Source organism: Miscanthus floridulus, chromosome 8 (genome assembly GCF_019320115.1).
Source record: "Miscanthus floridulus cultivar M001 chromosome 8, ASM1932011v1, whole genome shotgun sequence".
NCBI classification, from domain to species: domain Eukaryota; kingdom Viridiplantae; phylum Streptophyta; class Magnoliopsida; order Poales; family Poaceae; genus Miscanthus; species Miscanthus floridulus.
Window position 1 is genome coordinate 175,861,419 of NC_089587.1, and position 21,804 is coordinate 175,883,222.

General features: G+C 48.1%; 1 protein-coding gene and 1 non-coding gene across 2 annotated transcripts; one reads left to right on the forward strand and one right to left on the reverse strand.

Annotated features, from left to right (window-relative positions):
- Window positions 1-6,510: 6,510 nt before the first annotated feature.
- On the reverse strand, window positions 6,511-8,514 carry LOC136474083 (transcription factor MYB106-like). Its single transcript, XM_066471695.1, has 3 exons — window positions 8,276-8,514; window positions 8,020-8,149; window positions 6,511-7,468 (listed from the first exon to the last, which is right to left on the reverse strand). Exons 1-3 carry the CDS (start codon window positions 8,409-8,411, stop codon window positions 6,715-6,717), a joined length of 1,020 nt encoding a protein of 339 aa, XP_066327792.1. The 5' UTR covers window positions 8,412-8,514; the 3' UTR covers window positions 6,511-6,714.
- Window positions 8,515-13,722: 5,208 nt separating this feature from the next.
- Window positions 13,723-13,794, forward strand: TRNAW-CCA (transfer RNA tryptophan (anticodon CCA)). The gene has a single exon. It is a non-coding gene; the product is annotated as a tRNA-Trp (tRNA).
- The last annotated feature ends 8,010 nt before the right edge of the window (window positions 13,795-21,804 follow it).

Genomic DNA, 21,804 nt, shown 5'->3' on the forward strand with positions numbered 1-21,804 from the left:
TCACCCAGATATATATTTGCTCGAAATTCGTACACAAGCCCCGAGAGAGGGAGGTGTGGGTCAAGCTGAGGGGGGGGGGGGGGGGGGGGGGGGGGGGGGGGGGAAGATATGGAGTGGGGCGGAGGATGGACCGGACGGAGGGTAGGGGGGAGAGAGATAGAGAATATTCGATGAAGCCTAGACATCAGCCATCCGACTTAACTAGATTGGAATAAAATTTCAAGTCCTTGCCCTTATCACTCTCGGCTAGTGTTAATATCCGACAAAGATACTATCATCGTCGGTTTTTATTGTCAACCGACAGTAATAATGAGCTATCACTACCGCTGGATTTATAAAATCTATGGAGATATGCTCTTTCCCCTTAACAAGCATTGCTAATTTTATTACCGTCGGTTTTGATGAAACTAGCTGTGATAATATTGACAATGTTATGTGTTTATGTAGTAGTGGTACTTCATATGAAAAAGTTAATTTTGAGAAGGAAGCATATATCTCGAAAATACATGCAAACTAAGCATACAGCTGGCAGACACATACACCCTTGAGAAAAGGTAATGACCACAGTTAATTATTCCTTAATTCTAATGTTGTTAGTTGGGCTACATCACCACATTTATATATTAAGATATAAGGATATCAATGGAATGAGATGTCTTTATTTTTGAATCACACAGTATAGACACAGATGCTCACATAGATGCATGCACACACACATACACCCTATGAGCGCACACACTCACCCCTATAAGCACATACACACTTTCACCTCTATAAGCACATACACACTTTCAATCCCTATCGACGCACAATTTCATGGGCAAGACTTAAGAGATTATTTGAACCAATTTTGATGACTTTGATCTGCCATGATATAGTGACCCCAGTCTTTTAGATTTGAAACACTACTACAGAATTTAACAGTAGGGGCGGCTCTAGAGCCTCTGTAGGAGCGGCTGCGCCAGCCGCCCTTCCCAGGGTGTTCCTACAGAGGGTGCCTCTGTAGGGGAGGTTTTCGGACCGCCCCTGCAGTGCCCTCTGTAGGGGCGGCTAGTGTTTTCAGCCGCCCCTACAATGCCCTCAGTAGGGGTGGCTGGTAATATCAGCCGCCCCTGTAGTGGACTTCTGTAAGGGCGGCTGTATCACCAGCCGCCCCTGCTGTGTGTATTTGTAAGAGCGGTTCAATCACAAAAAGTGTGTATCACCAGCCGCCCCAGCTATCGCTCACTTAATGTTTTTCTTTTTCTTTTTTCATTTCATTGCACCATTGTGAAGTAACACACAAAAATAATTATCTAATATGCACCATTATATTTTTTATATGCAATAGACTACATATACGTTGCCTTGTAGAAGTTTCAATAAATTTCTAACTCGTTTACTATTTTCAATACTTTAAATGATTTTAGTCATCTTGTCATTTGACAAAATTTGAACCTTTCAAATTTGAAATTTTGAAAAAAAACGATAAGTTCGAACCAAAATTTGAGACTCAAATTGATTTCAACATAAAAAGTGATGAATACCAAAGTTGTTCAACTCATGAATATCTACAACTTTTATTTTAGTCATCTTGTCATTTGACAAAATTTGAACCTTTCAAATTTGAAATTTTGAAAAACGACAAGTTCGAACCAAAATTTGAGACCCAAATTGATTTCAACATAAAAAGTGATGAATACCAAAGTTGTTCAACTCATGAATATCTATAACTTTTATTTTGGTCATTTCTTCATTTGACAAATTCTTAGCACACATTGTTCACTAATCTTACACATGTCTCATATAGTTTATAAAACCTTATGAGAGATGTGTCTCATTTGTGAACAATGTCATTACCACTTTGTCATATGAAGAAATGACCAATACAAAAGTTGTAGATCTTGATGAGTTATTCAATTTTGGTATTTATCACTTTTTCAGCTGAAATCATTTGGGGTACCAAAATCTTGTCTGAAGTTGTATTTTTTTGAAATTCAAAATTTAAATTGCTCAAACTTTTCATATGTATATATTGACAAAACCAACAAAATAAATTGATAGAGAATGATTTTAGAAAATTTTAGAAAAAAAAATCATCAGATTTGGAGTTAGTTTGAGGAAGAAAAACTAGTTACAAAGTTGACCCACAGATTAAAAAAAGAAATTGTTCACTATGATCATGTAAGGATCATCTAAAACAGTGTGATTTCTCTTTTTAATCTGTGGGTAAACTTTGTAACTAGTTGTTCTCCCTCGTACTAACTTCAAATATGATGGTTTTTTTCCTACAAATTTCTAAAATCATGCTTCAGCATTTAAGTTTGATCAAACTTGGATGTGACAATGTTTTACACATTTTAAATTTTGAAATTTGACAAGTTCAAACCAAATTTTAAAACCATAAATGATTTCAAATATAAAAATGGTGAATACAAAAATTGTTCAACTCATCAATATCTACAACTTTTATTTTGGTTATCTTATCATTTAACTAAATTTGAACCTTTCAAATTTTGAAATTTTAAAAAAGACAAATGGGCACTGCAGGGGCGGCTGGTGATTGAGCCGCCCCTACAGATCAACCCCAACTGTAGGGGCGGCTCAGGTTACCAGCCGCCCCTACAGTGCCATCTATAGGGGCGGCTGGGCTGCTGGGGCCCGAGGACGTCCACTGTAGGGGCGCCCCCAACCCCAGCCGTCCCTACAGTAAAAATGTCTCCGTTCCTAGTGTAAGAATCCGGCGTAGTGAAAGTAGCCTTTTCAAATTATTGTTTCTTTAAGCTACGTGATGACATCTTGAATCCGGTAAAACTATGAAAAAAAAATATTATATTATCTTGCGAATGGGAGAGGGTGACAAAAATGGTAAGTATCTTTTTTTATTGGCAAAAAAATGGAAGTGGCAAAACTGAAATGTTTCTTTCAACCGACAGCTGGCTCTCGTCAACAACACTTCCACCCACCTGCATAGGAATCCCCGGCCCGTGGTATATCCACGAGCTCGTCGTCCTCCCACCCAAGTCCCATCCCAGGGTGCGGCCGGCCTTGGAAGTTGCACCTACCAATTTCCAAATAGAGTAGCGATCATCAGGCCTCAGAATCTCGTTGATTCGGCAAACCAGCTCGGCGTCATCTGCTTGTTGTTCACCAACCAAGCAAACGGGAGTAGGGAGTGCGCAGGTGGGAAATCGTGCGGCGCCGATTTGGTTTATTTGTTCGTTCGAACTTACAGTCATAAAATAGTATTTTTCTCTCATAATAAATCTGTTTCGGCCGATTTATCATCCACAAAAATCATCAGCCGAACCGTACGAAGGTTCTCTTTCCTGTCCAGCTAACACCTCCCCTCCGGTGTTAACTACCTGACGGCGGGCCTGACCTCCGTGCGACCGTGTGCCTCCACTTCACACGGCAGTACACAATAGAAAAACACGGCAACGAGGCGGGGGAGCAGCCAGAGCCCAGAGCCCAGAGCCAAACAGCCAAGCTATGGGTGACACATTTGCCGAAGCTGCGGCCGGCTGGGCTCAGTACTTGGGCTGAAACAGCTCGGGCACATGCTTGTTGGGCTTCGTGTATAAGGCGACTAGAAAGAAAGCTTGGGCTTGTCTCAAAACGAGAAGAAGCCTCGGGCCCTGCCGTGCCGCCGCCCGTTGTTGGGCCGAGACATAAGAATAGCCTGTGGCCTTCTAGACCCGGAGTGGACTTTTACGTGGGTCGCGATCGCGGTGGACATGCACTGCTCGTGCAGGTGCGCCTCCAATCTCGCGCTCTCTATTGTTTTCAGCTTTATATTTATTTTATTTACTGGATAGTGGATACCTACCACCCACGTAACAACAACAATGGCTTTTAATCTAACCTCATTGATTAATTCAGAGACAGAGATACCTGCACTAGCTTTGAACACCCAAGCGGCTAGTGATAAACAATAAACGCCAGCACGTTAACAACGTAGTATGCCTCTTCGTTGTGGTCGCCGCACGCACCTCCTTGTTAGACGAACGTAGTATATAATGCCAAAATAATCCGCGACCTAGCGTTGCCGCATATCTTCGTGGTCTTTTACGATGTTGAGTAGGAAGGTAAGCTGGTAGAGAACATTGTTTTCAGCATTGATTAGTTCATTTTCCCTAATTAACTAGGTAGCATGTCATTCAATTTTATTTTAGGTTGTGAGACTTGCATCCCTATCGATGGATCACCGTCAACGACAAGTGATTTCTCTTTTTCTTCATCCTCCTCTCTTTCTTCTTAAACTTGAAGGGAGAGGTTGTCACCTACCATACCAAGTCACACTTAGACTTTGAGCATCTCCGGTGGTTCCAAAAAAAAATTAGTTGGTAAATCAATGAGTTTTAGAAGTGGCAAAAAACGTTGAGAGCATATTTGTTAGCTTCCTTCAACAGTTTCTAAAATCTCGTTCCTAAAATATAAAGATAATTTTGCATGAGGAATCTCGAACTGTTTCTAAAATCTCGTTCCTAAAACGTGTTCAACGTCTCGAACCGTACAACAAACTTTACGCATACAGACAACATGAAAACCGTACAACAAACTTTACGTCTTCGTCAGATTCCATAAATTTTTTTCGCCGCGTTGAAAACCGCTGGTAACAGAATGCACATGTAGCTGACGAGTGTGAGGCCCCTCGCTATAGCAAATATTCCGCGGGTGCAGGAACGAATCTACGGATCTAGCGATGGAGCGTGGGGCTCCCGGCACTGAGCCCATGGAACCCTGTCTTCCATAAATTTCTTTTAATACTTTTTTTCTCTCCTGAACATTCACGTGAGGAACCTTATCTTACTCTTTATTCTTCCCACATACATACTTTCACCTCCAGATTGGCACGTCGATATGCACGCGTATATTTTCACATGATTAGATCGATTTTTCCAAGTGTAGAATGATTGAGAGTTGAGATAGAGAGTTATTGAAGAGTAGTTTTTTTAATCTTGCTAAAAAATCTAAATTGAGAGTGTGTTTTGGAAACTATTGGAGATGCTCTTGCCTTTTTCCTCAGCATGATCTTTCATTTCAGCTGAGTCCCTCCACTAGCATCAAACTTTTTCTCGCATCGATTCTTTTGCAACCGAAGACTAAGATTTTTTTTTTTTTTGCACTTTAGGGTACACACCTTAGAGCACAATAAACAACTCCATAACAATGTCTCAACCAAAATTCCCAACTATATCGTCGTGGATAAGCACTTTTTTTTTGTACCAAGGAGGAAGTACCTTTAATGTTTACTTGTGAAAAAAAACATATCGTGTGGGAAATGAAGGCAGTTTTTGCATGACCTATTATTTTTGGACTAAAGCACGTAAAGAGCATTGACAGGATGCACAACGATTGATGAGAGGTTGGATGGATGAAACACTATGATGCTGGAGACCTCGTCACGAATCGATTCCTTGCACGAGGACGGGGATGCGATGAAAATAAGCCTCACAAGTGTTCTTGGGACAGAGATGGAGAGACATTTACCGATTGGAAATTTCCTGTTGACATTCCTACTCATGAAACAAAAATTGGTCTTGACTCTTCAAAAGATTTTCCAACCGACTGTAAGGTGATGTTTGGATCCAATGACTAAAATTTAGAAAGTGTGTCGGGAGAATGTTGCATGGGGTGTTCAGATACTAATAAAAAAACAAATTACATAATCCGTCAGTACTCCACGACACGAATTTTTTAAGCCTCATTAATCTGTCATTAGCACATGTTTACTGTAGCACCACATTGTCAAATCATGGACTAATTAGGCTTAAAAGATTTGTCTCGCAAATTAGTCGCAAACTATGCAATTAGTTTCGTAATTAGTCTATATTTAATACTCAATTGTCTAAACATTCGATGGGACAACGACTAAAATTTAGGAGCGGCAACCAAACACCGCCTAAGCCCAAAGTCGGCCATAGCAACTAAGTTGCTTGGTGGGCGGTGCTGTAATAGTTCACAACGATAACATACCATCTTACTTCATGTTTGGTTTGGCTTTGACGTAATCGACAGTCGAGGGAACTGATGCACCCGTGTGCAATGTCTTTACCGCTCACCTTCCGACGGTGTCTGTTTAGGCTAGCCATACACACAACAACCAAACAAATAGTGTTTCCATTAAATCCTAATAGATAGCACTGGCAAATGATTCTATTATCAACCATCTTTTAACTGAACAAAACAACACCTAAATGCACAGAGGGGGAAGGCGTTCACGGGCGTCTAGTTGGCACTCAGCACCAGGTGACGTTATGGAGCCTGCTGAATTGCAGGCTTGAATAGCCTCGGTAAGGGTTGAGCAAAGGCATGTCCCTTCTCGCAAAGAAGAAGCTCTTTGATGAATAGGGCCCGTTCGGCTTACTCTTTATTTGACTTTTTCGATTTCTTTTTTTCAGCTGGAATAATGTTTTTCTCTCACAATAATTCAGCCGGAACAGTGTTTTTCAGTCAGTTTCAACCAAAATTCTGCCAGCCGAACGGGACGCTTAGAAGCACCAAATTTCAAAGGCATAAGCATGAGACCTGAACATTAACACTGTTATTTGTACTACTACATTGGAGACACCCGCGCAAACAAAATCAGTACGTACATGCTTATTGCACATAATAAAAAACCAAAACACGTGGACACCCATTAGCACGTAAACTAGAATCAAAACACCTAGCAACCAACACACATGACAAAGTAACATTAGCACAAGTTCGTTATTATTGCGTGACAGCCACTCAGAACTCCGCCGCCGCCGCCGCCGACGGCAAGTACATGGCGGGGTCCGTGACAGCGTCGGAAGTCAACGAGGACGAAGACGACGACATGGACGAGTTGACCATATTCAGTATGCTGCTCCAGTAGCCCTTGTCCTCTTCCTCCTGCTGCTCGCTGACGCTGGCGCTGGCGTCCGTCGACGAGGCCGCGAACCTCTGCTGATCCGCGGCGGCGACAGAGCAGTCGAGAAGGACGCCGGCAAGAACGAAGCCCGGCACGGCGGCGTCGGCGTCGGCGAACTGCTGCTGCTGCTGCTCCCCGAACGCCTCCCCGTAATAAGAGCGCGGCGGCGTCAGGGCGTGGCGCGGCGTGCCGTGGGTGTCGTGCGGCGAGTTGGCGAACTGCAGCGCGCTCTCGGAGAAGCTCAGAGTCGACGTCGGCGACTCGAGCCCGCTAAACGCCGGCCCTGGTCCTGGCGCGGGCGGCGGCGGGGAGACGAGGGCGCGCATCTTGGCCTCGCGCGCCAGGCGCGCCTCGGCCTCGAGGCGCGCGCTCTCCCACTGCGCCGTGTGGCTGAGGTGCGCGCCGGCCCTGTAGCGCGCGCCGGCGTTGTTGCCGGCGCCGGCGCCCGAGGAGGCCCCCGCGTCGGCGCGGGGCTTGTGCGTGACGGGGTCGATGCCCATCTTGGCGAGCCGCTTCTTGAGGTGCGTGTTCCAGTAGTTCTTGATCTCGTTGTCCGTGCGCTTGGGCAGGTGCGTCGCGATCGATGACCACCTGCGGATTGCACGAGGGCATGTCACTGTCAGTCTTTTTTTTTCATCTGGATCTCATTCTCATCCGATGAAGCAAGCAAGCAAGCAATGTTACTAGTAGTAACTCGAACAGTAAAGATGGTTTGGCGTAAATGATTAGAGGCGCGTGTGGTGCGGATGGAGGGGCATTATTGAAGGAGCTCGTGGTGGAGTAGAGGAGCAGGACACGGACAGACAGGCCGGGATGGCAGGAATGATGATGGGGCGTGGCATTGGCAAGGTCAACATGCATGGCAGGGCCAGGGCGACACGACAAGCGGGCGGTGACATGGTCCAACGCCCGCCCTGACATGGACGGCGAGGCACAGCGATGCAAGCGGGCTCGCCAACATTAATGACAAACGTGACTAACCAAACTGTGTCGTGCGACTACTGTTTTTTTGCTACACCTCAGTTTCACCACGTTCTTACAGGAAAAGCTGCAGGACACGTCATCAGGGAAGCAAACAAGAGGACACTCCTGCTGAATTGCGTGCATATGCAATGAATCGACTGCATGATGTTGATGATCACCTGTTGCCGAGGAGAGCGTGGAGCTGGATGATGGTCTGCTCCTCCTGCAGCGTGAACTTGCCCCGCTTGATGTCCGGCCGCAGGTAGTTGGTCCACCGGAGCCGGCAGCTCTTGCCGCACCGCCGCAGCCCTGCATACGTACGGCAGACGCGACACCATGCATCAGCATGAGCACACTGCATGCTCGATCGCAAAAATGAATGATGAAATGGAAACGAAGAACGTCGTGAGATCGAGCTAGCTCCGCCGTCCTCACCGGCCTTGGCCGGCAGCGAGCGCCAGCAGCCGTGGCCGTGCTGCTCGATGAAGGCGAGCAGCTTCTGGTCCTCCTCCGGCGTCCACGGCCCCTTCTTCAGCCCGGCCTCCTTCTCGCAGCACGGCGACCGCCCCATCTCCGGCCAGACGCGACGCGATCACAGGAGGAGAAGGATCGATCGGTGAAACCCTAAGCACACGACGCAGCTCGGCCAGAGCTGCTCTAGTGACAAGGAATGAAGTGACTAGTGGCCAAGTGACCCGGTCGGTGTCGGTAGCAAGCGACATAAATAGAGCGGGGGGCGTGCACGGTGGTGCCCTGGGCGACTGGCGTACGTGTACGTGCCGCCCAGTACCCAGTACTGACTGACTGACTGCCCGGTGCCCAGTGCAGCAGTGCACCAGCTCCCGGTGGGAGGGAGAATCTTCCTGGCTTTCCGTGCGGCCACGCCGAGGGGTGGCCCATCCGTCTGGCGCACCTGACCTCGCCGTTCCCACCAGTATTCGTCATGCGCGCCGCACGTGCGCCACCGTTAGGCGGGCGCGGAAGAAGGCGGCCCGCCGACCGGGCCGGGCTCCAGCAAACGGACCAAAGGTACGTGTACGTCCCCGGACGATGGCGACAGCGGTTGGTGGTGCGCGGCCGGCTTGGTCCGCCGCGGGCTACGGGAGCGCGCGCCGCCGCCTCCCTCCCGCGCGGGCGGGTGGCTGCCCGGCAGGGGCGTCGTCGTCCGGTCGTCGTCGTCGCACCGATCGAAAGGGACGGCCGAGCTGCGTATTCATGCGCTTAAACTCGTGGCTCCGCCGTGCCACATTCCCCGTGTCCTCCTGGCCGTAGGCCGCCGTGCTGTGCGCTACGGCCTCCGGTGTCTCTCTGGCCTTGGATCCGAGTTCTTGCCATACCACCCAAGGAAAAGTTTTAATTTTTCCTGGCAGTGCGAAACTGGATGTGTTTGGCTGCATCTGGCGCGAGCTCTGCTCGTCGTCTTGGTGCCACGGCACGGCACAGCACTGAGTGGCTGCCGGAGCAGCCACAATTGAGATGTGCCTGGCACTGGCAGTGGCAGGCCGCAGCGTCCTGCTGTTTCTGGCGGAGCGCACTGGCCCGGCCCTACAACGCGACGCATGGTGAAGCCGATTGCCGCTTGCAGGTGAAAAGGACGCGCGCCGTGTCGACTCTGTTGGCATTCTCAGCAACTCTGCTCCTCAGTTTTCAAGAGATGCACTGAGAGATGTCAGTTCCCGCGTTCCCCTCTCTGAATTCTGACAGCACAATTGTATGCTATACAGTATCCCTCACTGAGAGATAGTAAGTTTTATTTTTCTTTGTTATTATATGGAAAACAGAGAGAAAGAGAAGAAAACTCTGAGCAGAGGGAGGGCCTATGTGAAAATTATGTCCAGTTACATTTTACATTACACTCGAGTCATTGTAGGAACAGTGGATCAGTTAGGCCATTAATTGTGCGGTTTCCATGGCGAATTGCCACGGGACCACCCTGTGAAGAAGTGTAAACAGATCTGTCCACAGACCCCATGTGCATCCTAGCCAAGGAATGTCTCAACTCTCAATGACAGTTAGCGTGGAAGACATGCTGGTTTTTTTTCTCTCTCTCCCAATACCTTCAGAATTCTACTCAGCGGACATGTAAAACTTTGGTTCTTCATGAACGCAGAAATGAAGATTAGTAAAAGGTTCCCGTTCCAAAATTCCATGCAATTAGATTGAAGAGGAACAAACTAAGTGTCAGCCTGATGATAAATTGAGTTGCACCTAGGCACCGATGGGCGATGATGGCGACGAAGCCGACCGCCCCCTGGTCAGCATCACGCCGTCTAGGGGTGAGGGAAGGACGTGACCTGCCACCCGATCAGGAGGCGGGCGCTCCTCGGATGCTCGTAGGCGCTCCTGCTTCCTGCACGCTGCTCCACAGTCGAAGATTAAGTGTTCATGTGAGATGTCAGCGGGAGAGAGGAGAAGAGAAGAGATCACTCCGGTGGCCTGGCTTGTTTCCGAGAAGAAAGGAAAATCACCCCAGGCCTGTTTCCGAGAAGAAAGAAAAATCACCCCAGGGTAGGGAGCATACAGGTCAAAACTAGTACTAATGGACAAATTAAGTTACTGCTGACTAGCATGATCACGCAGTACCTTTGCTGTTTCACGCACCGAGAAAGAATGATCAACCTAACACTCAGGTACGGATATCACTTGGCATTGATGAGATCCGCCCCAGCAGGTCGCAGAGTTTAACAACCTGAGCCCAGCTGTTGTTCTTGGGGGCTCGGTAAACTGCAGGCAGACGCAGAGGTGGTGACTGACTGGTGACCCACTGACACGGTCAATGTGCTCGTAGCAGTAGCAGCGTGGACCGAGCACGAGTGCATTTATGGCCCGTAAGAACTCGTATGACACTACTGTCTACTGTGCACGGCAGCGGTATGGGAGAAGCGGAGCCTTTCTGTGCTCTGCTAAGAATATTACGCTGTGTGATGCACATGCAGACAGCACAGCATAGCACAACCGTGCTGCTAGGGCCTTGTTTAAATCACCTCCAAATTCTAAATTTTTTCACTCTCTCTATCACATCAATTTTTAGCCGCTTGCATGGAGCATTAAATGTAGGTAAAAAAATAACTAATTGTACAGTTTAGTTGGAAATCACGAGATGAATCTTTTGAGCTTAGTTGGTCCACGATTGGACAATATTTACCAAATAAGACGAAAGTGCTACTATTCATCGGGTTGAAACTTTAGTCTTGTCGCATCGGATTTTTAACGCATGTATGAAGTATTAAATTTAGATTAATTATGAAACTAAATATATAGATAGCTAAACTAAATACAGTAAGCACGTGGTAATGATAGATTAATTAAGCTTAATAAATTCGTTTCGTGGATTACTAAAAACTTATGTAATTTATTTTATTATTACTATCTAAACATTTGATGTGACACTTAATGTGACGTTCCTAAACTTTAAACCGTGATTTAAACACACCTGTTGTTTCGGGGAGAAACCAGCGGTCCATCCAGCGATTGCTTTTTCGATCAGGCGACCCCCTTTTCTGACATCACCCTCCAGTCAGCGTTGAGAACAGCTGAACATGCTTTGCACGGTTTTTCTGCAGTGTTCTTTCATCTTGCCTCTGTGTTCAGTGAAATTACTTCCACATTTTTTTGTTGGGGTACGGTTTGACCACTCAACCGTCCACGTTCCAGGTGTTAATATGGTACGTACACGGTGAACTGCGTACTGGTTGGGTTTCCAGATAATCGTTCCTGCAGATGAAACAAGTTCTCGTCTTTCCTTGCTGCAGGGTTTCATTTTCCAGCAGCAGGTTCCTGGGCCAAAAAGTTTTAGTCCCATGGCTGATCTGACACTGCCACACTATCGGTACTTGTAATATAAAAGTATGTGTAAACAAATCCTACCAACCTTGGTGCATTTGGCGCAGGCAAGAGACGTTCAGTGGGATTTTGAACTTAGGCCTTGTTTAGATCACCTTCAAATTTTAAGTTTTTTCACTCTCTCTTCGTCACATCAATTTTTAGCCGCTTGCATGAAGCATTAAATGTAGGTAAAAAAATAACTAATTGCACAGTTTAGTTGGAAATCACGAGATGAATCTTTTGAGCTTAGTTGATCCACGATTGGACAATATTTATCAAATAAGACGAAAATACTACTATTCATCGGTTTGAAATTTTTTGCAATCTAAACATGGCCTGAGAGTGCAAATTTCAGCCACGCCACGTATCATCGTCCATTCATTTCTGAATCGTGGACAGTGAACGGCCCAATAAAAGCAAGAACCCCCCGGTCGTTCGCTCCACCCAATTTCAGAATGCATGTATGGGTCGACTGCTAGTTGCGATAGCTCGCGCATGCGGCGGAGGAGCCGCGCGAACGGTGCCGAATAGACGGCGCAACCACCGGGCGACAGGGACACGTGGTTCCTTCAATAGGGGACGCGAGGACATGTCCGCCCGCCTTCCATCGCTGATGAAGGCCGTCCGTATCCGCAGGACCGCAGCACGCGTGCGATCCTCGTGCTCGCGCGGCGCGACCTGCTAGACAGGGAGGGCCTCGCGGCCACCGCCCCGGCCCGCGCTGGTTTTTTCTGCTCGCGTGTGCAGTGCAATGAAGGCTATACCGCGGCTACTAGGCTAGCTACGGAGCAGGGGTTAGCTGAGCTACCGTGGTGCGGCATGCGATTGGATGGATGCGTCGTCGTTAGCCGGTGGGTTAGATCGGATGGTACGTGCCGCGTGATTACGCCATCACAATACTACTACACGGTTCCGATCGCCGGCCGGGACACCCGTAGTTATAGCCGTCGATGCGGAGTGTCTGCTTGTAAATGTCGATTCGACGGATCGGATCGGGGCATGCATGCATTCATGAGCATGCTGCATTTGCTAGCTTTGTTGATCGCGCGTCGCTATAAGCCGCCGCAGAACAAACCGTCACCAACGTAGGTACGTAGTACAAGGTACCACACCACTACGTACTTCACAAAGACATCAACATGGAGGCAGACCGGGACTTGCGGCTTAATTAGTAGTACCATTAGCTAAGACCCAGCACTAAAGCGGCACCAACGTACATGCGTAGGTACTCCCTCCGTCTCAAATTATAAGCCATTCTCTTTTACAATCAGAGTATCTTACTGTGTAATTACGACCGCGTGCGAGTCTGGTGAGGGGGAAGCGTAGCGGTAATTTGTTTTGGGGCGGTGGCTGTAATAAAACTCTATTCCTCTGCTTAATAAAATACGTGCCGGCGCACGTTCTCGGGAAAAAAAACAGCCAAAGTATCTAAACTTTAATCAAATTTATATAATAAAATAATAACATTTATGCTGCGAAATAAGTATCATTATATTCTTTGTTATCTATAATTTGATAGTATAACTATTTGATGTCATAGACCTTTGTAATTATCTCTATAATTTTGGTTAAACTTGAGATGTTTTTACTCTACGAGAAAGTTAGAATGACTTGTAATTTAGAACGAGAGGAGTACTGGGTACACACGCTACGTAGTACGTACTTCGCCAACATGGAAGCTAAGAGACCCAACACTATCGACCTGTTCGCTGATTGGTTTCTGGGCTGATAAGCTCGGCCTGTGTTGATTTGTTGCGAGAGAAAAATACCTTTGGCTGACTGATAAGCTCTGGCTAAAACCAACAAGCGAACAGGTTGTACGACGGTTGTTCACTTTGTTTGGTTGGTCTTGTTGCTGATGCCCCAGGCGTTCCATTACTTGGACGTCCTGCCAGTATGTATGCCTTCTATAGGCATCGGAATGCTGATGAAAATTTATATTTATAACATAGCTCATCTCATAAAACAGAGCAGGAACGTGGTCTCGTTGAGCTAACTTGTAGGGCTCATTGAAGTAGTTTCTATTTATAAAGTTCTCTAGTGGATAGGGCACAACCGGATCCGTGGCGCAATGGTAGCGCGTCTGACTCCAGATCAGAAGGTTGCGTGTTCGATTCACGTCGGGTTCAATACCCCGATCCTAATCCGGATAATGTTTTGTTTATTTGTTTACGCTCGGCCGCTGCATTTGTTAATATGGGCTTACGCGCAAGTTGGCGGGCCTTATGGGCCTTCTCTTTTTTGTGGCCATTCGCTCAAAAGAAAATGTTCACTACCTTGCGTCTCGTATGGCCGTTTCAAAAAAAAATTGTATAAAAAAAATCCATTTTGGATTTTAATGGCTCAGGCTGGCAGATTAGAACGATCGAATCCGTGTGCCATGTTTTCTAGTTTGATTCGATTGACCTTCAGAGGTTCACTGTTCTGCATGTAATACTAATACCAAATTACCAACAAGGTCACGGATCAAATGCATGCTTTTCTGATGAAACTGGATCACATACATGCTTGAGGCATGTGAATCATGTCCCATCCATGCCACGCCAGTTCCAATTCTCATGCAGTGTTTGTTAGATCTGAAAGGCGTCTCCTGCCGATGGGGATATGCATGCCGCATGCGTGCTGTCAGCGACGGATGGGAAAATCTTGACCCGGTTCGTTGCATGAGCAGGTAGCAATAAGCCAATGGCAAAGGTAACCGTCCACCCCGCCCACAGTTTTGCTTTCGCGCCACTTCGGCCTGCAGATGTGTTTCCTTCCAGATGCATGGGAATCTCGCACACAAGAGTTGGATTGGATGGATCTGCCCAACTAAGAAAGGCAATGTGCACTGGCTTATTCTGTGATTCGTTCTGTCGTGGCAATTTTACACCTGATGATTGATTGATGGGTTCAATCAGAGTGGTTCTCTGCATCTGCTCATCAGTTGGACGAAGTACAGTAGGATTAGGTTTTTAATCACTCATTAGCTAGGTTTTCCAACCCGGAATCATCCCGGGCATATTCCCAGGCTAGCTAGTCAAGAGGCAACAGGACCACGTCAGCTTCAACTCTCAAGCCTCTCAACCTTGCCATCAATCATGAGCTGAACAGTCATTCATGTGATCCAATCGAACGCCCTGGCAGTAGTACAACCTCAATGGCAGTAGTAGTACAAATCACTGGACTGCAAAAGGTACTTAAAACAAAAAGGAAGCTGTTAATTGCTGAATCCGGCCGTTGCGCATACAAGCATGCGTCTTTATCTGAAACTCCAACGAAGTCGACAGGTGGGATTGGAATTTGGAATTTGGAATTTGGAATAGACTTGTAGTGGAGTCCGCCGGACCGCCGGAGGAAGGAAGAACAAAGATGTCCAAAGATACGAGACAGACTAAACAAAGGCGAGGAGACAATGCTAAGATATTTAGCCCTCTCCTCTGCCCCCCACCCCAGATACGGCCGCGACGGGCCAAATTAAAGAACCGAGAGGATCTAGATTCTAGAGGCTAGCGCACCTGTCCTCGCGTGACTCGCCCGTGGCGGCACACGATTTATATATATAAGCAGGTGAACCAACCAAGTACCCCTCCTCGCTCCCTCGCTGATTGCTGCGGCTCATGATCAGCCGGAGGCCGGAGCGGAGCCCGGCCGGTGCGGGTCCGGTGGTCGCGGTCCTGTCGCCGGTGGATGGACCTGAAAACAATGTGAGCTCTTTTTTTTTCCCGTGGGTGGGCGCGGGTGATGGCGTGGCGTCGCGCCACCTATGCCGATGCGGGGGCACGGACAAAACGGGGTGACATGGGTGGGGATCGGGAATTTTTTTTTATTTTTAACACTTTTTTTAAACTAATTTTAAATCTAACACTGTATATTTTTATTTTCCAAAACTAATATTTTCGGTCGCGCCTATTTTTCTGGCACGGCAAAACGTCTGTGCCGCGCCATGCATGGTGGCGCGGCGGGGGATGACGTGACGACGACCGGGACACTGACGGGTGACGTGGCAGGTTAGTGCCGCGCCATCCCTTACCGCGCGACAGTCCCAGGTAAATATCGCCCGCGAGCCGCCCTCCCTCTATCTGTCTGCCCGTCGGCGTGCGTGGCGCGACGACGCGCCACTCCCGCCGCGCCCGCACACACCGGCCGCGCCACGAACGCTAGCACGCCACGGTCACCACGACGACGACGTCCAGAACCATACCGCGACTCTACATCCGACGACAGTGTGCCTGCATCCAGCAGGCGAAGATCATCGCGGCCCTAGGTGCATCTTCAAGCGAGTAAGATTGATTAAAGTCCTAATTAAATACTAATTTTGGTTTAGGCGTTCCTGTAATTAGGTTAATTAAGATCTTGTCTAAGTATAAATTCTAACAATTGGTATCCGAGAAGTCGCTTAGCCTAATTCTTGAACCCTAAGACCTAATTAGTGTTTGGTTAAGATCTAAATAGCCTCGGATTTGTCTGATTCAAAGTTCTTTAAGCCAAATCAGAATATAGGGTTTCGCTTAAGCACCGAGAAGGAGGGGAGTCGAATCAACTCCAACACTAAGCCCTAGTTTTTGTCCAAATCCGAACCCTAGGAATGCAAATTACCCAAATCCGATAACAATCCCCAACCCTAAGATCAGTAAGACACTTTTCACTTACCTTAAGAACTAAGATGGCGCCGTCGGGCTCCTTCACGAGTTCGCCAGTGGCCACAAATGGGAGCCACGCCGCCGCCGCCCTGCTATGTGCGCGCATGGTCTCTGCCCCAAAGCGAGCAGATCACCGCTGGGGCATCAAGAAGCCATGCCGCCGCCCTATTCTTTGGCGCATGCTGCTCCCGCACGCGCCCACACACACGGCGGCTGCCCGCCGCGCCACGGACGCCCGCAGGCTTAGAAGACGAGGGCAGCAGGTCCATACATAGAAGTTGCTTATTTTTCTAGTGAAGTTGTTTAATATGTCTGTTAATGTTACTTTGAATATATACATGTGATTTCATATTATGTTCCTATTGCATAAGTAGTTCAAATTTTGCAATGCTATATAATATTAATTTGAATATTGTTAATTTGAATACTCTAACCCTTTGTTTATCAATTTGTAACAGGATGACCCCTTCCACGCAGCACCAGTTGTACCCTCTTCTTGAGGTAGAGTACGACGATCCGCACCGAGCACACTTCTTGACTGACACCAACGCAGAGGTGCCCTTGCCTCCTTTGAGGCCCTGCACGCACACCAGGGCGCACCAGTGGGACGAGCGTTACGCGTCGTACATATGGTGTGCCGGCTTCCTCGAGCTTGTCCGTGTTGTCAACTACGGTCTTCTGCCCCTTGACTCAGCACTACTTACTGTAACTGTAGATAGGTGCGAGTGCCTTCATTGTACAACAAATATTCTTATAACAAATTTGAGGTAACTAACAGTCATTCTATTCTTATAATAGGTGGAGGCCTGAGACCCACACGTTCCACCTACCTTGCGATGAGATGACCTTAACCATGCGGGATGTGAATGCTATCTTTGGCCTTCGATTGTGGGGACTTCCAGTGACAGGTATAGTTGACAACGATCACTAGAGGGAGCTGATGGCTCAGTTCACTGGCTTTCTTCCACCGGATGACGAGGTTTTCAAAAAAATAAGTTAGCAATTCAAGCCTATTTAATACTTGCATTGCTTTCCTACATCCATCGGGTCTTATTTTCTTTGGTGAATTTCAGAAAAAGTTTCGGTGTTTCGTCGTTATGGATTACAGAGCGCTTTGATTACTTGGACCCACAGGCTGATGAGGCTTAGATCGACAAGTTCGCTAAAGTGTGGCTCTAGCACTTCCTTGGTGCTTTCCTATTCCCAGATGCCTCGGGCAACACCATCAGCTGGATCTTTCTTGACATATTACGCCAGCCGTGGGATAACATAGCAGCGTACAGCTGGGGCAGCGTAGTCCTTGCATGGACGTTTCGATAGCTATGCATTGCCTGCCATCGCACCTCAGGGTATACGAACCTTGGGGGTTGCTCCTACCAACTCTAGGTTTGGTGTTGGGAACGATGGCCCATTTGAAGGCCCCTTGTTACTGGTTTTTCTGTAAGTACTTCGGTTCACTATATTCTTCGAGGCAGTTACATATGATGAAATTATTAATGGCTAATTCATTATCATGTTCAATGTAGCATTGTAACGGGCAGGATACACTACCTATAGCTCTGTATATCTGGACGCAAGCAGAGTTAGTTAGAGGAAATGCGAGGCACAAGTACAGGGAGTACACGGACTGTCTCGACGTCCTAACACATCACCAGGTTACGCTCTCTTTACTATCATACATGTGTCTTGTTTGATGTATACTATATTACAACCTAACTCAATTATGAAATGTTCAGGTGCATTGGTGCCCTTGGGATGCACCAGAGCTCCAGGACTATCTGAGTCATGTCACTAGGGATGAGTCAAACGAGTATCGCTGCAACGTCCCTCTTATTTTCTTCCACGTGGTCGAGATTCACTTGCCCATCAGGGTTTGTAGGTAGTTTGGAAGAATGATAGGCTACCCACCACCGCTTTACTCCACCAACCAAGAATTGCACGGGTGCGTTATCGATTAATAACAAATCTACAATTCAGAGGTATGTATGGTACAACTAACAATCGTTTTGTTGCAGGTATGACTGCAGGAAGAGGTACAAGACCAAGGATTGGCACGTGACACACAATGCGTACATCCAGTTGTGGCAGACCAGGGACCGGTAGCCGGTCGATGCGGGTCCCCCACACGACCAGCACACCTTCGACGAGTACCTGCGATGGCTTCACAGGTCTATGAGGACACATACCAAGCCCCCGTACACCGAGGAGGCGATTGACGAGGACGACGAGGAAGATGTGATCGAAGATGTGTACGAAGTTGCCACTAGGGACGACACACAACTAAAGAGAGCCTCGCTTCAAAGATACGTGGTAAGATACTCGAATGGTACAATTTGCTATCCATTTGGTATTAAGTATGTGTACTAAAACTGTCCAACCACGTTTCTGTAACCAGGCGACACAATTGTCAAGGCTGTCCAACGAAGCAACATTTTGGCTTCACGAGTCTAGAGGGCAGGGGCCAGGCGTTCTCGAGGCTTTTGTGGAGGTAAACATAAACTTGTCCGTTTCAAAAATGTTTCTTTAGTGCATATGCGTTTGGGAAATGCACTAACTTTAACGTCTATTCATGCAGAAGGTGAAGCGGAGCTGTAGGAAGCTAGCTCAGAAGTTGAGCTGCATGGACACTCCTTGGGTGGAACCCGATTATCCGGCGCGGTCGGGTGCCACGCCTTCTGGATCTTTGAGGACACCAGCCAGCTCTTCACAGTCGATGATAGGTGCCGCTTCCGCTATGCGTACACCACCACTTTATAGCGCTTGGAAGGACCCTGCAAACGAGGACAACGAGGACGACGACGATGACCCCCCGGGCTTCCGCATACACCACCACCAGTGGAACCCTTGGCAGCAGGACGAGATCGGCATATTTCAGCTAGGTGGTGCCCCGCTTGGTACCTAAGGAGCCTCACATGTAGTAACAAAGGTAGTTTCTTTAAATACGTAGGCTCCATGAACTAACGATCATAAAGATTATAAGTAATCGTGCATATCATATACTTGTAGGGTACGAGCCGTACGCACCGGCAACGTGACCACACTGATGTTGGCTACACTCCCAATGTGTTGCCTACAAATCCGAAGAGACAGAGGCGTCCGAGGGATCCTTACACTCATGGGACTTAGTTGGTTATGTCGAACGAATATCGTCGTCCGAAACTTGCAGAATTAGTTGGTTATGTCGAACTTATGTCGAACCAATAAAAATGTTATGTTGCAACTTGTCAATTTGCGCATGGACAATATTTATTTGCTACATATTCGTTTCAATGCGCCGCGGCTGCACTTGTAGTTGTTTACAGCACCGACAGCAGCTCCCGTTCAATTGCAATTGAGGCTAGTCGGCTTCTGTCTGCGTCCAGGCCCTACCACGCCGTGGGTCTTGGCACGTCAGTGCCGCGCCGTGGGCCTTGACGCGGTAGAACCTATCATGTCACCGGCCAGCGCCCCGGTCGTCACCACGTCATCTCCCTCGCCACGCCACCATGCATGGCGCGGCATAGGCGTTTCGCCGCGCCAGGGAAATAGGCCCAGAACCAATGAAAGTGTTAGTTTTAGGAAAAAAATAAAACAGTGTTAGATTTAAAATGAGTTTACAAAAAGTGTCAAAATAAAAAAAATCTGGATCGGATCCCCGCAGGCCCCACAGCCCCAGCCCCACATTGGCATGGGAGCCAAGTGGACTGTGGTGGCGGCGGCAGGCATGCGGCGTCCTGGAGGCTTCCGCGGTGAGCCGGTGACGAGGCCAATATTTGGCCACCTGGGCCAGGCACGTTGGGCCGGCCCGAGCATGACACTATAAAGCATGGCCCAGGCCCGGACTAGCCCAGCTCCCATCGTGCCCGTGCCTGGCACGGCCCGGTGTTAGTGCCGTGCCCGGGCCGCAACTTCGGCCAGCAATGCCGGCCCAGGCACGGCATGATTATTGGGCTGGCACGATGTGGCCCGTTGTATCTCAACCATTGGATCAACACATGATGAATGAGAGTCGTTGGATGAAAGAAGGTAGTATATAAGCAATCAACTTCCCCTCCCAAACCCTAACTTTCTGCTTTCTCCTCTCTTTTCCCGAGCGTGTGAGGCGGTGTAGGCGCGTCGGCGCGCGGTGATGGTGGCGTGCCGCCAGGGAGCTTCCCCGTGGCGGCGACGCTTGGACGAGGAGCTTCACCGCAAGACAACGCTTAGCCGAGGAGCTTCACCACGATGGCAGCGCTCGGCCGGGGCGCATCCACGCGCGCCGCAGCGTGACCCCGCGGTGGCGGCGCACGGCAGGGGGCGAGCTCGGGCGAAGCTGCGTGTGGCCGGCAGCGGTGGTGGTGGATTAGCGCGTGGCAAGCGGGGGCGGAGGCATATCTTCTTCCCCAGCCACTCCACCTCCATCTGCTTCGACGACTCGGGCCAGTACGGGCTCAGCGGCCGTCGTGCTCATCAGCACGGCACAACACGGCTAAGCCTCCATAGTGCCATGCCTGGGCCGCAGCTTCAGCATGGCGGCATTATCAGGCACGGCACGGCTAAGCCACCGTGCCGTATAGTGCCGTGCCCAACCGTGCCAGAGCCCTGCCTGTGCCATGCGGCCCGGTTGCCATGTATAGACGAGGGGTTCTGGATTCGGCGACAGTGGCCCCTTACCGGCATGTTCTGGTTGGTTTTTGTTTTTTCCTTTTCCTTTTTCTCCCGCTCTGCAAATAAGTCGGGTCAGACCATGCATGTGTTAGAGGATCGGAAAGCCTGGCTCCAAAGGCAACGGAACCGGCCATGCGCCTCGCTGCACTTGCAGATGCTAGCTAGATTAGATGAGGTGCACTAGGGCATGGGACAAAGGGTAGGGAGCAAAGGGGATCGATCGACTGATAGCTCAGGCTCCACCAAACCATACTAGCTAGGGGTTTAATGCTAGATTAGCCTAGCACAACTATAAGTCAAGCTTTTAGGTTTAAGATGATATCACCACTACTATCTGTTTCTCTTTAAAAGGGAGAAGCACACTACTATTTCGCAACGCAAAGAGAGGGAAAGAAGCACTAGGCAAGAAGGCTAAAAGGTTCAGTTATTTTATTTTTCTAAAATGCAAATATTCTGCTAGACAAATATGATTCTTCTTTTTTGTTTCCGTGTGATTGCTACATATTGCCATCTAATAATCCACATTACTCTAGATGAGAACATCATGTTGCGGGATCACTGCAGAATTTACACATTCTAAGTGGACTTTTCCCCCTGCTATATATCCACAACAATTATATTACTATGTTGCGAGATCACGGCAGAATTTCCTGGATCCAAATAGACCTTTTAAAGCATAGCTATCATAAGTCATAGCATTTGTAACTTTAGTATGTCGCGGGATCACGGCAGAATTTCCTCACTCTATTGTCGTCCCAAATACACTTTTCTAGGTGTCACAAGGTCGTGACACAATTACAATTTTAGCATGTTGCAGGATCACGGCATAATATCCTCGCTCCAAATAGCCATTTCTAGCTTTTATACACAAACAATAGTTTTAGTATATGA

Excerpts from the sequence above, each read along its gene's own strand:
- LOC136474083 (XM_066471695.1), bottom strand. The coding sequence starts at position 8,411 with ATGGGGCGGTCGCCGTGCTGCGAGAAGGAGGCCGGGCTGAAGAAGGGG. Across the intron at positions 8,150-8,275 it reads CTCGCTGCCGGCCAAGGCCG|GGCTGCGGCGGTGCGGCAAG; the intron begins GTGAGGACGGCG and ends GTACGTATGCAG. Across the intron at positions 7,469-8,019 it reads CACGCTCTCCTCGGCAACAG|GTGGTCATCGATCGCGACGC; the intron begins GTGATCATCAAC and ends TGCAATCCGCAG.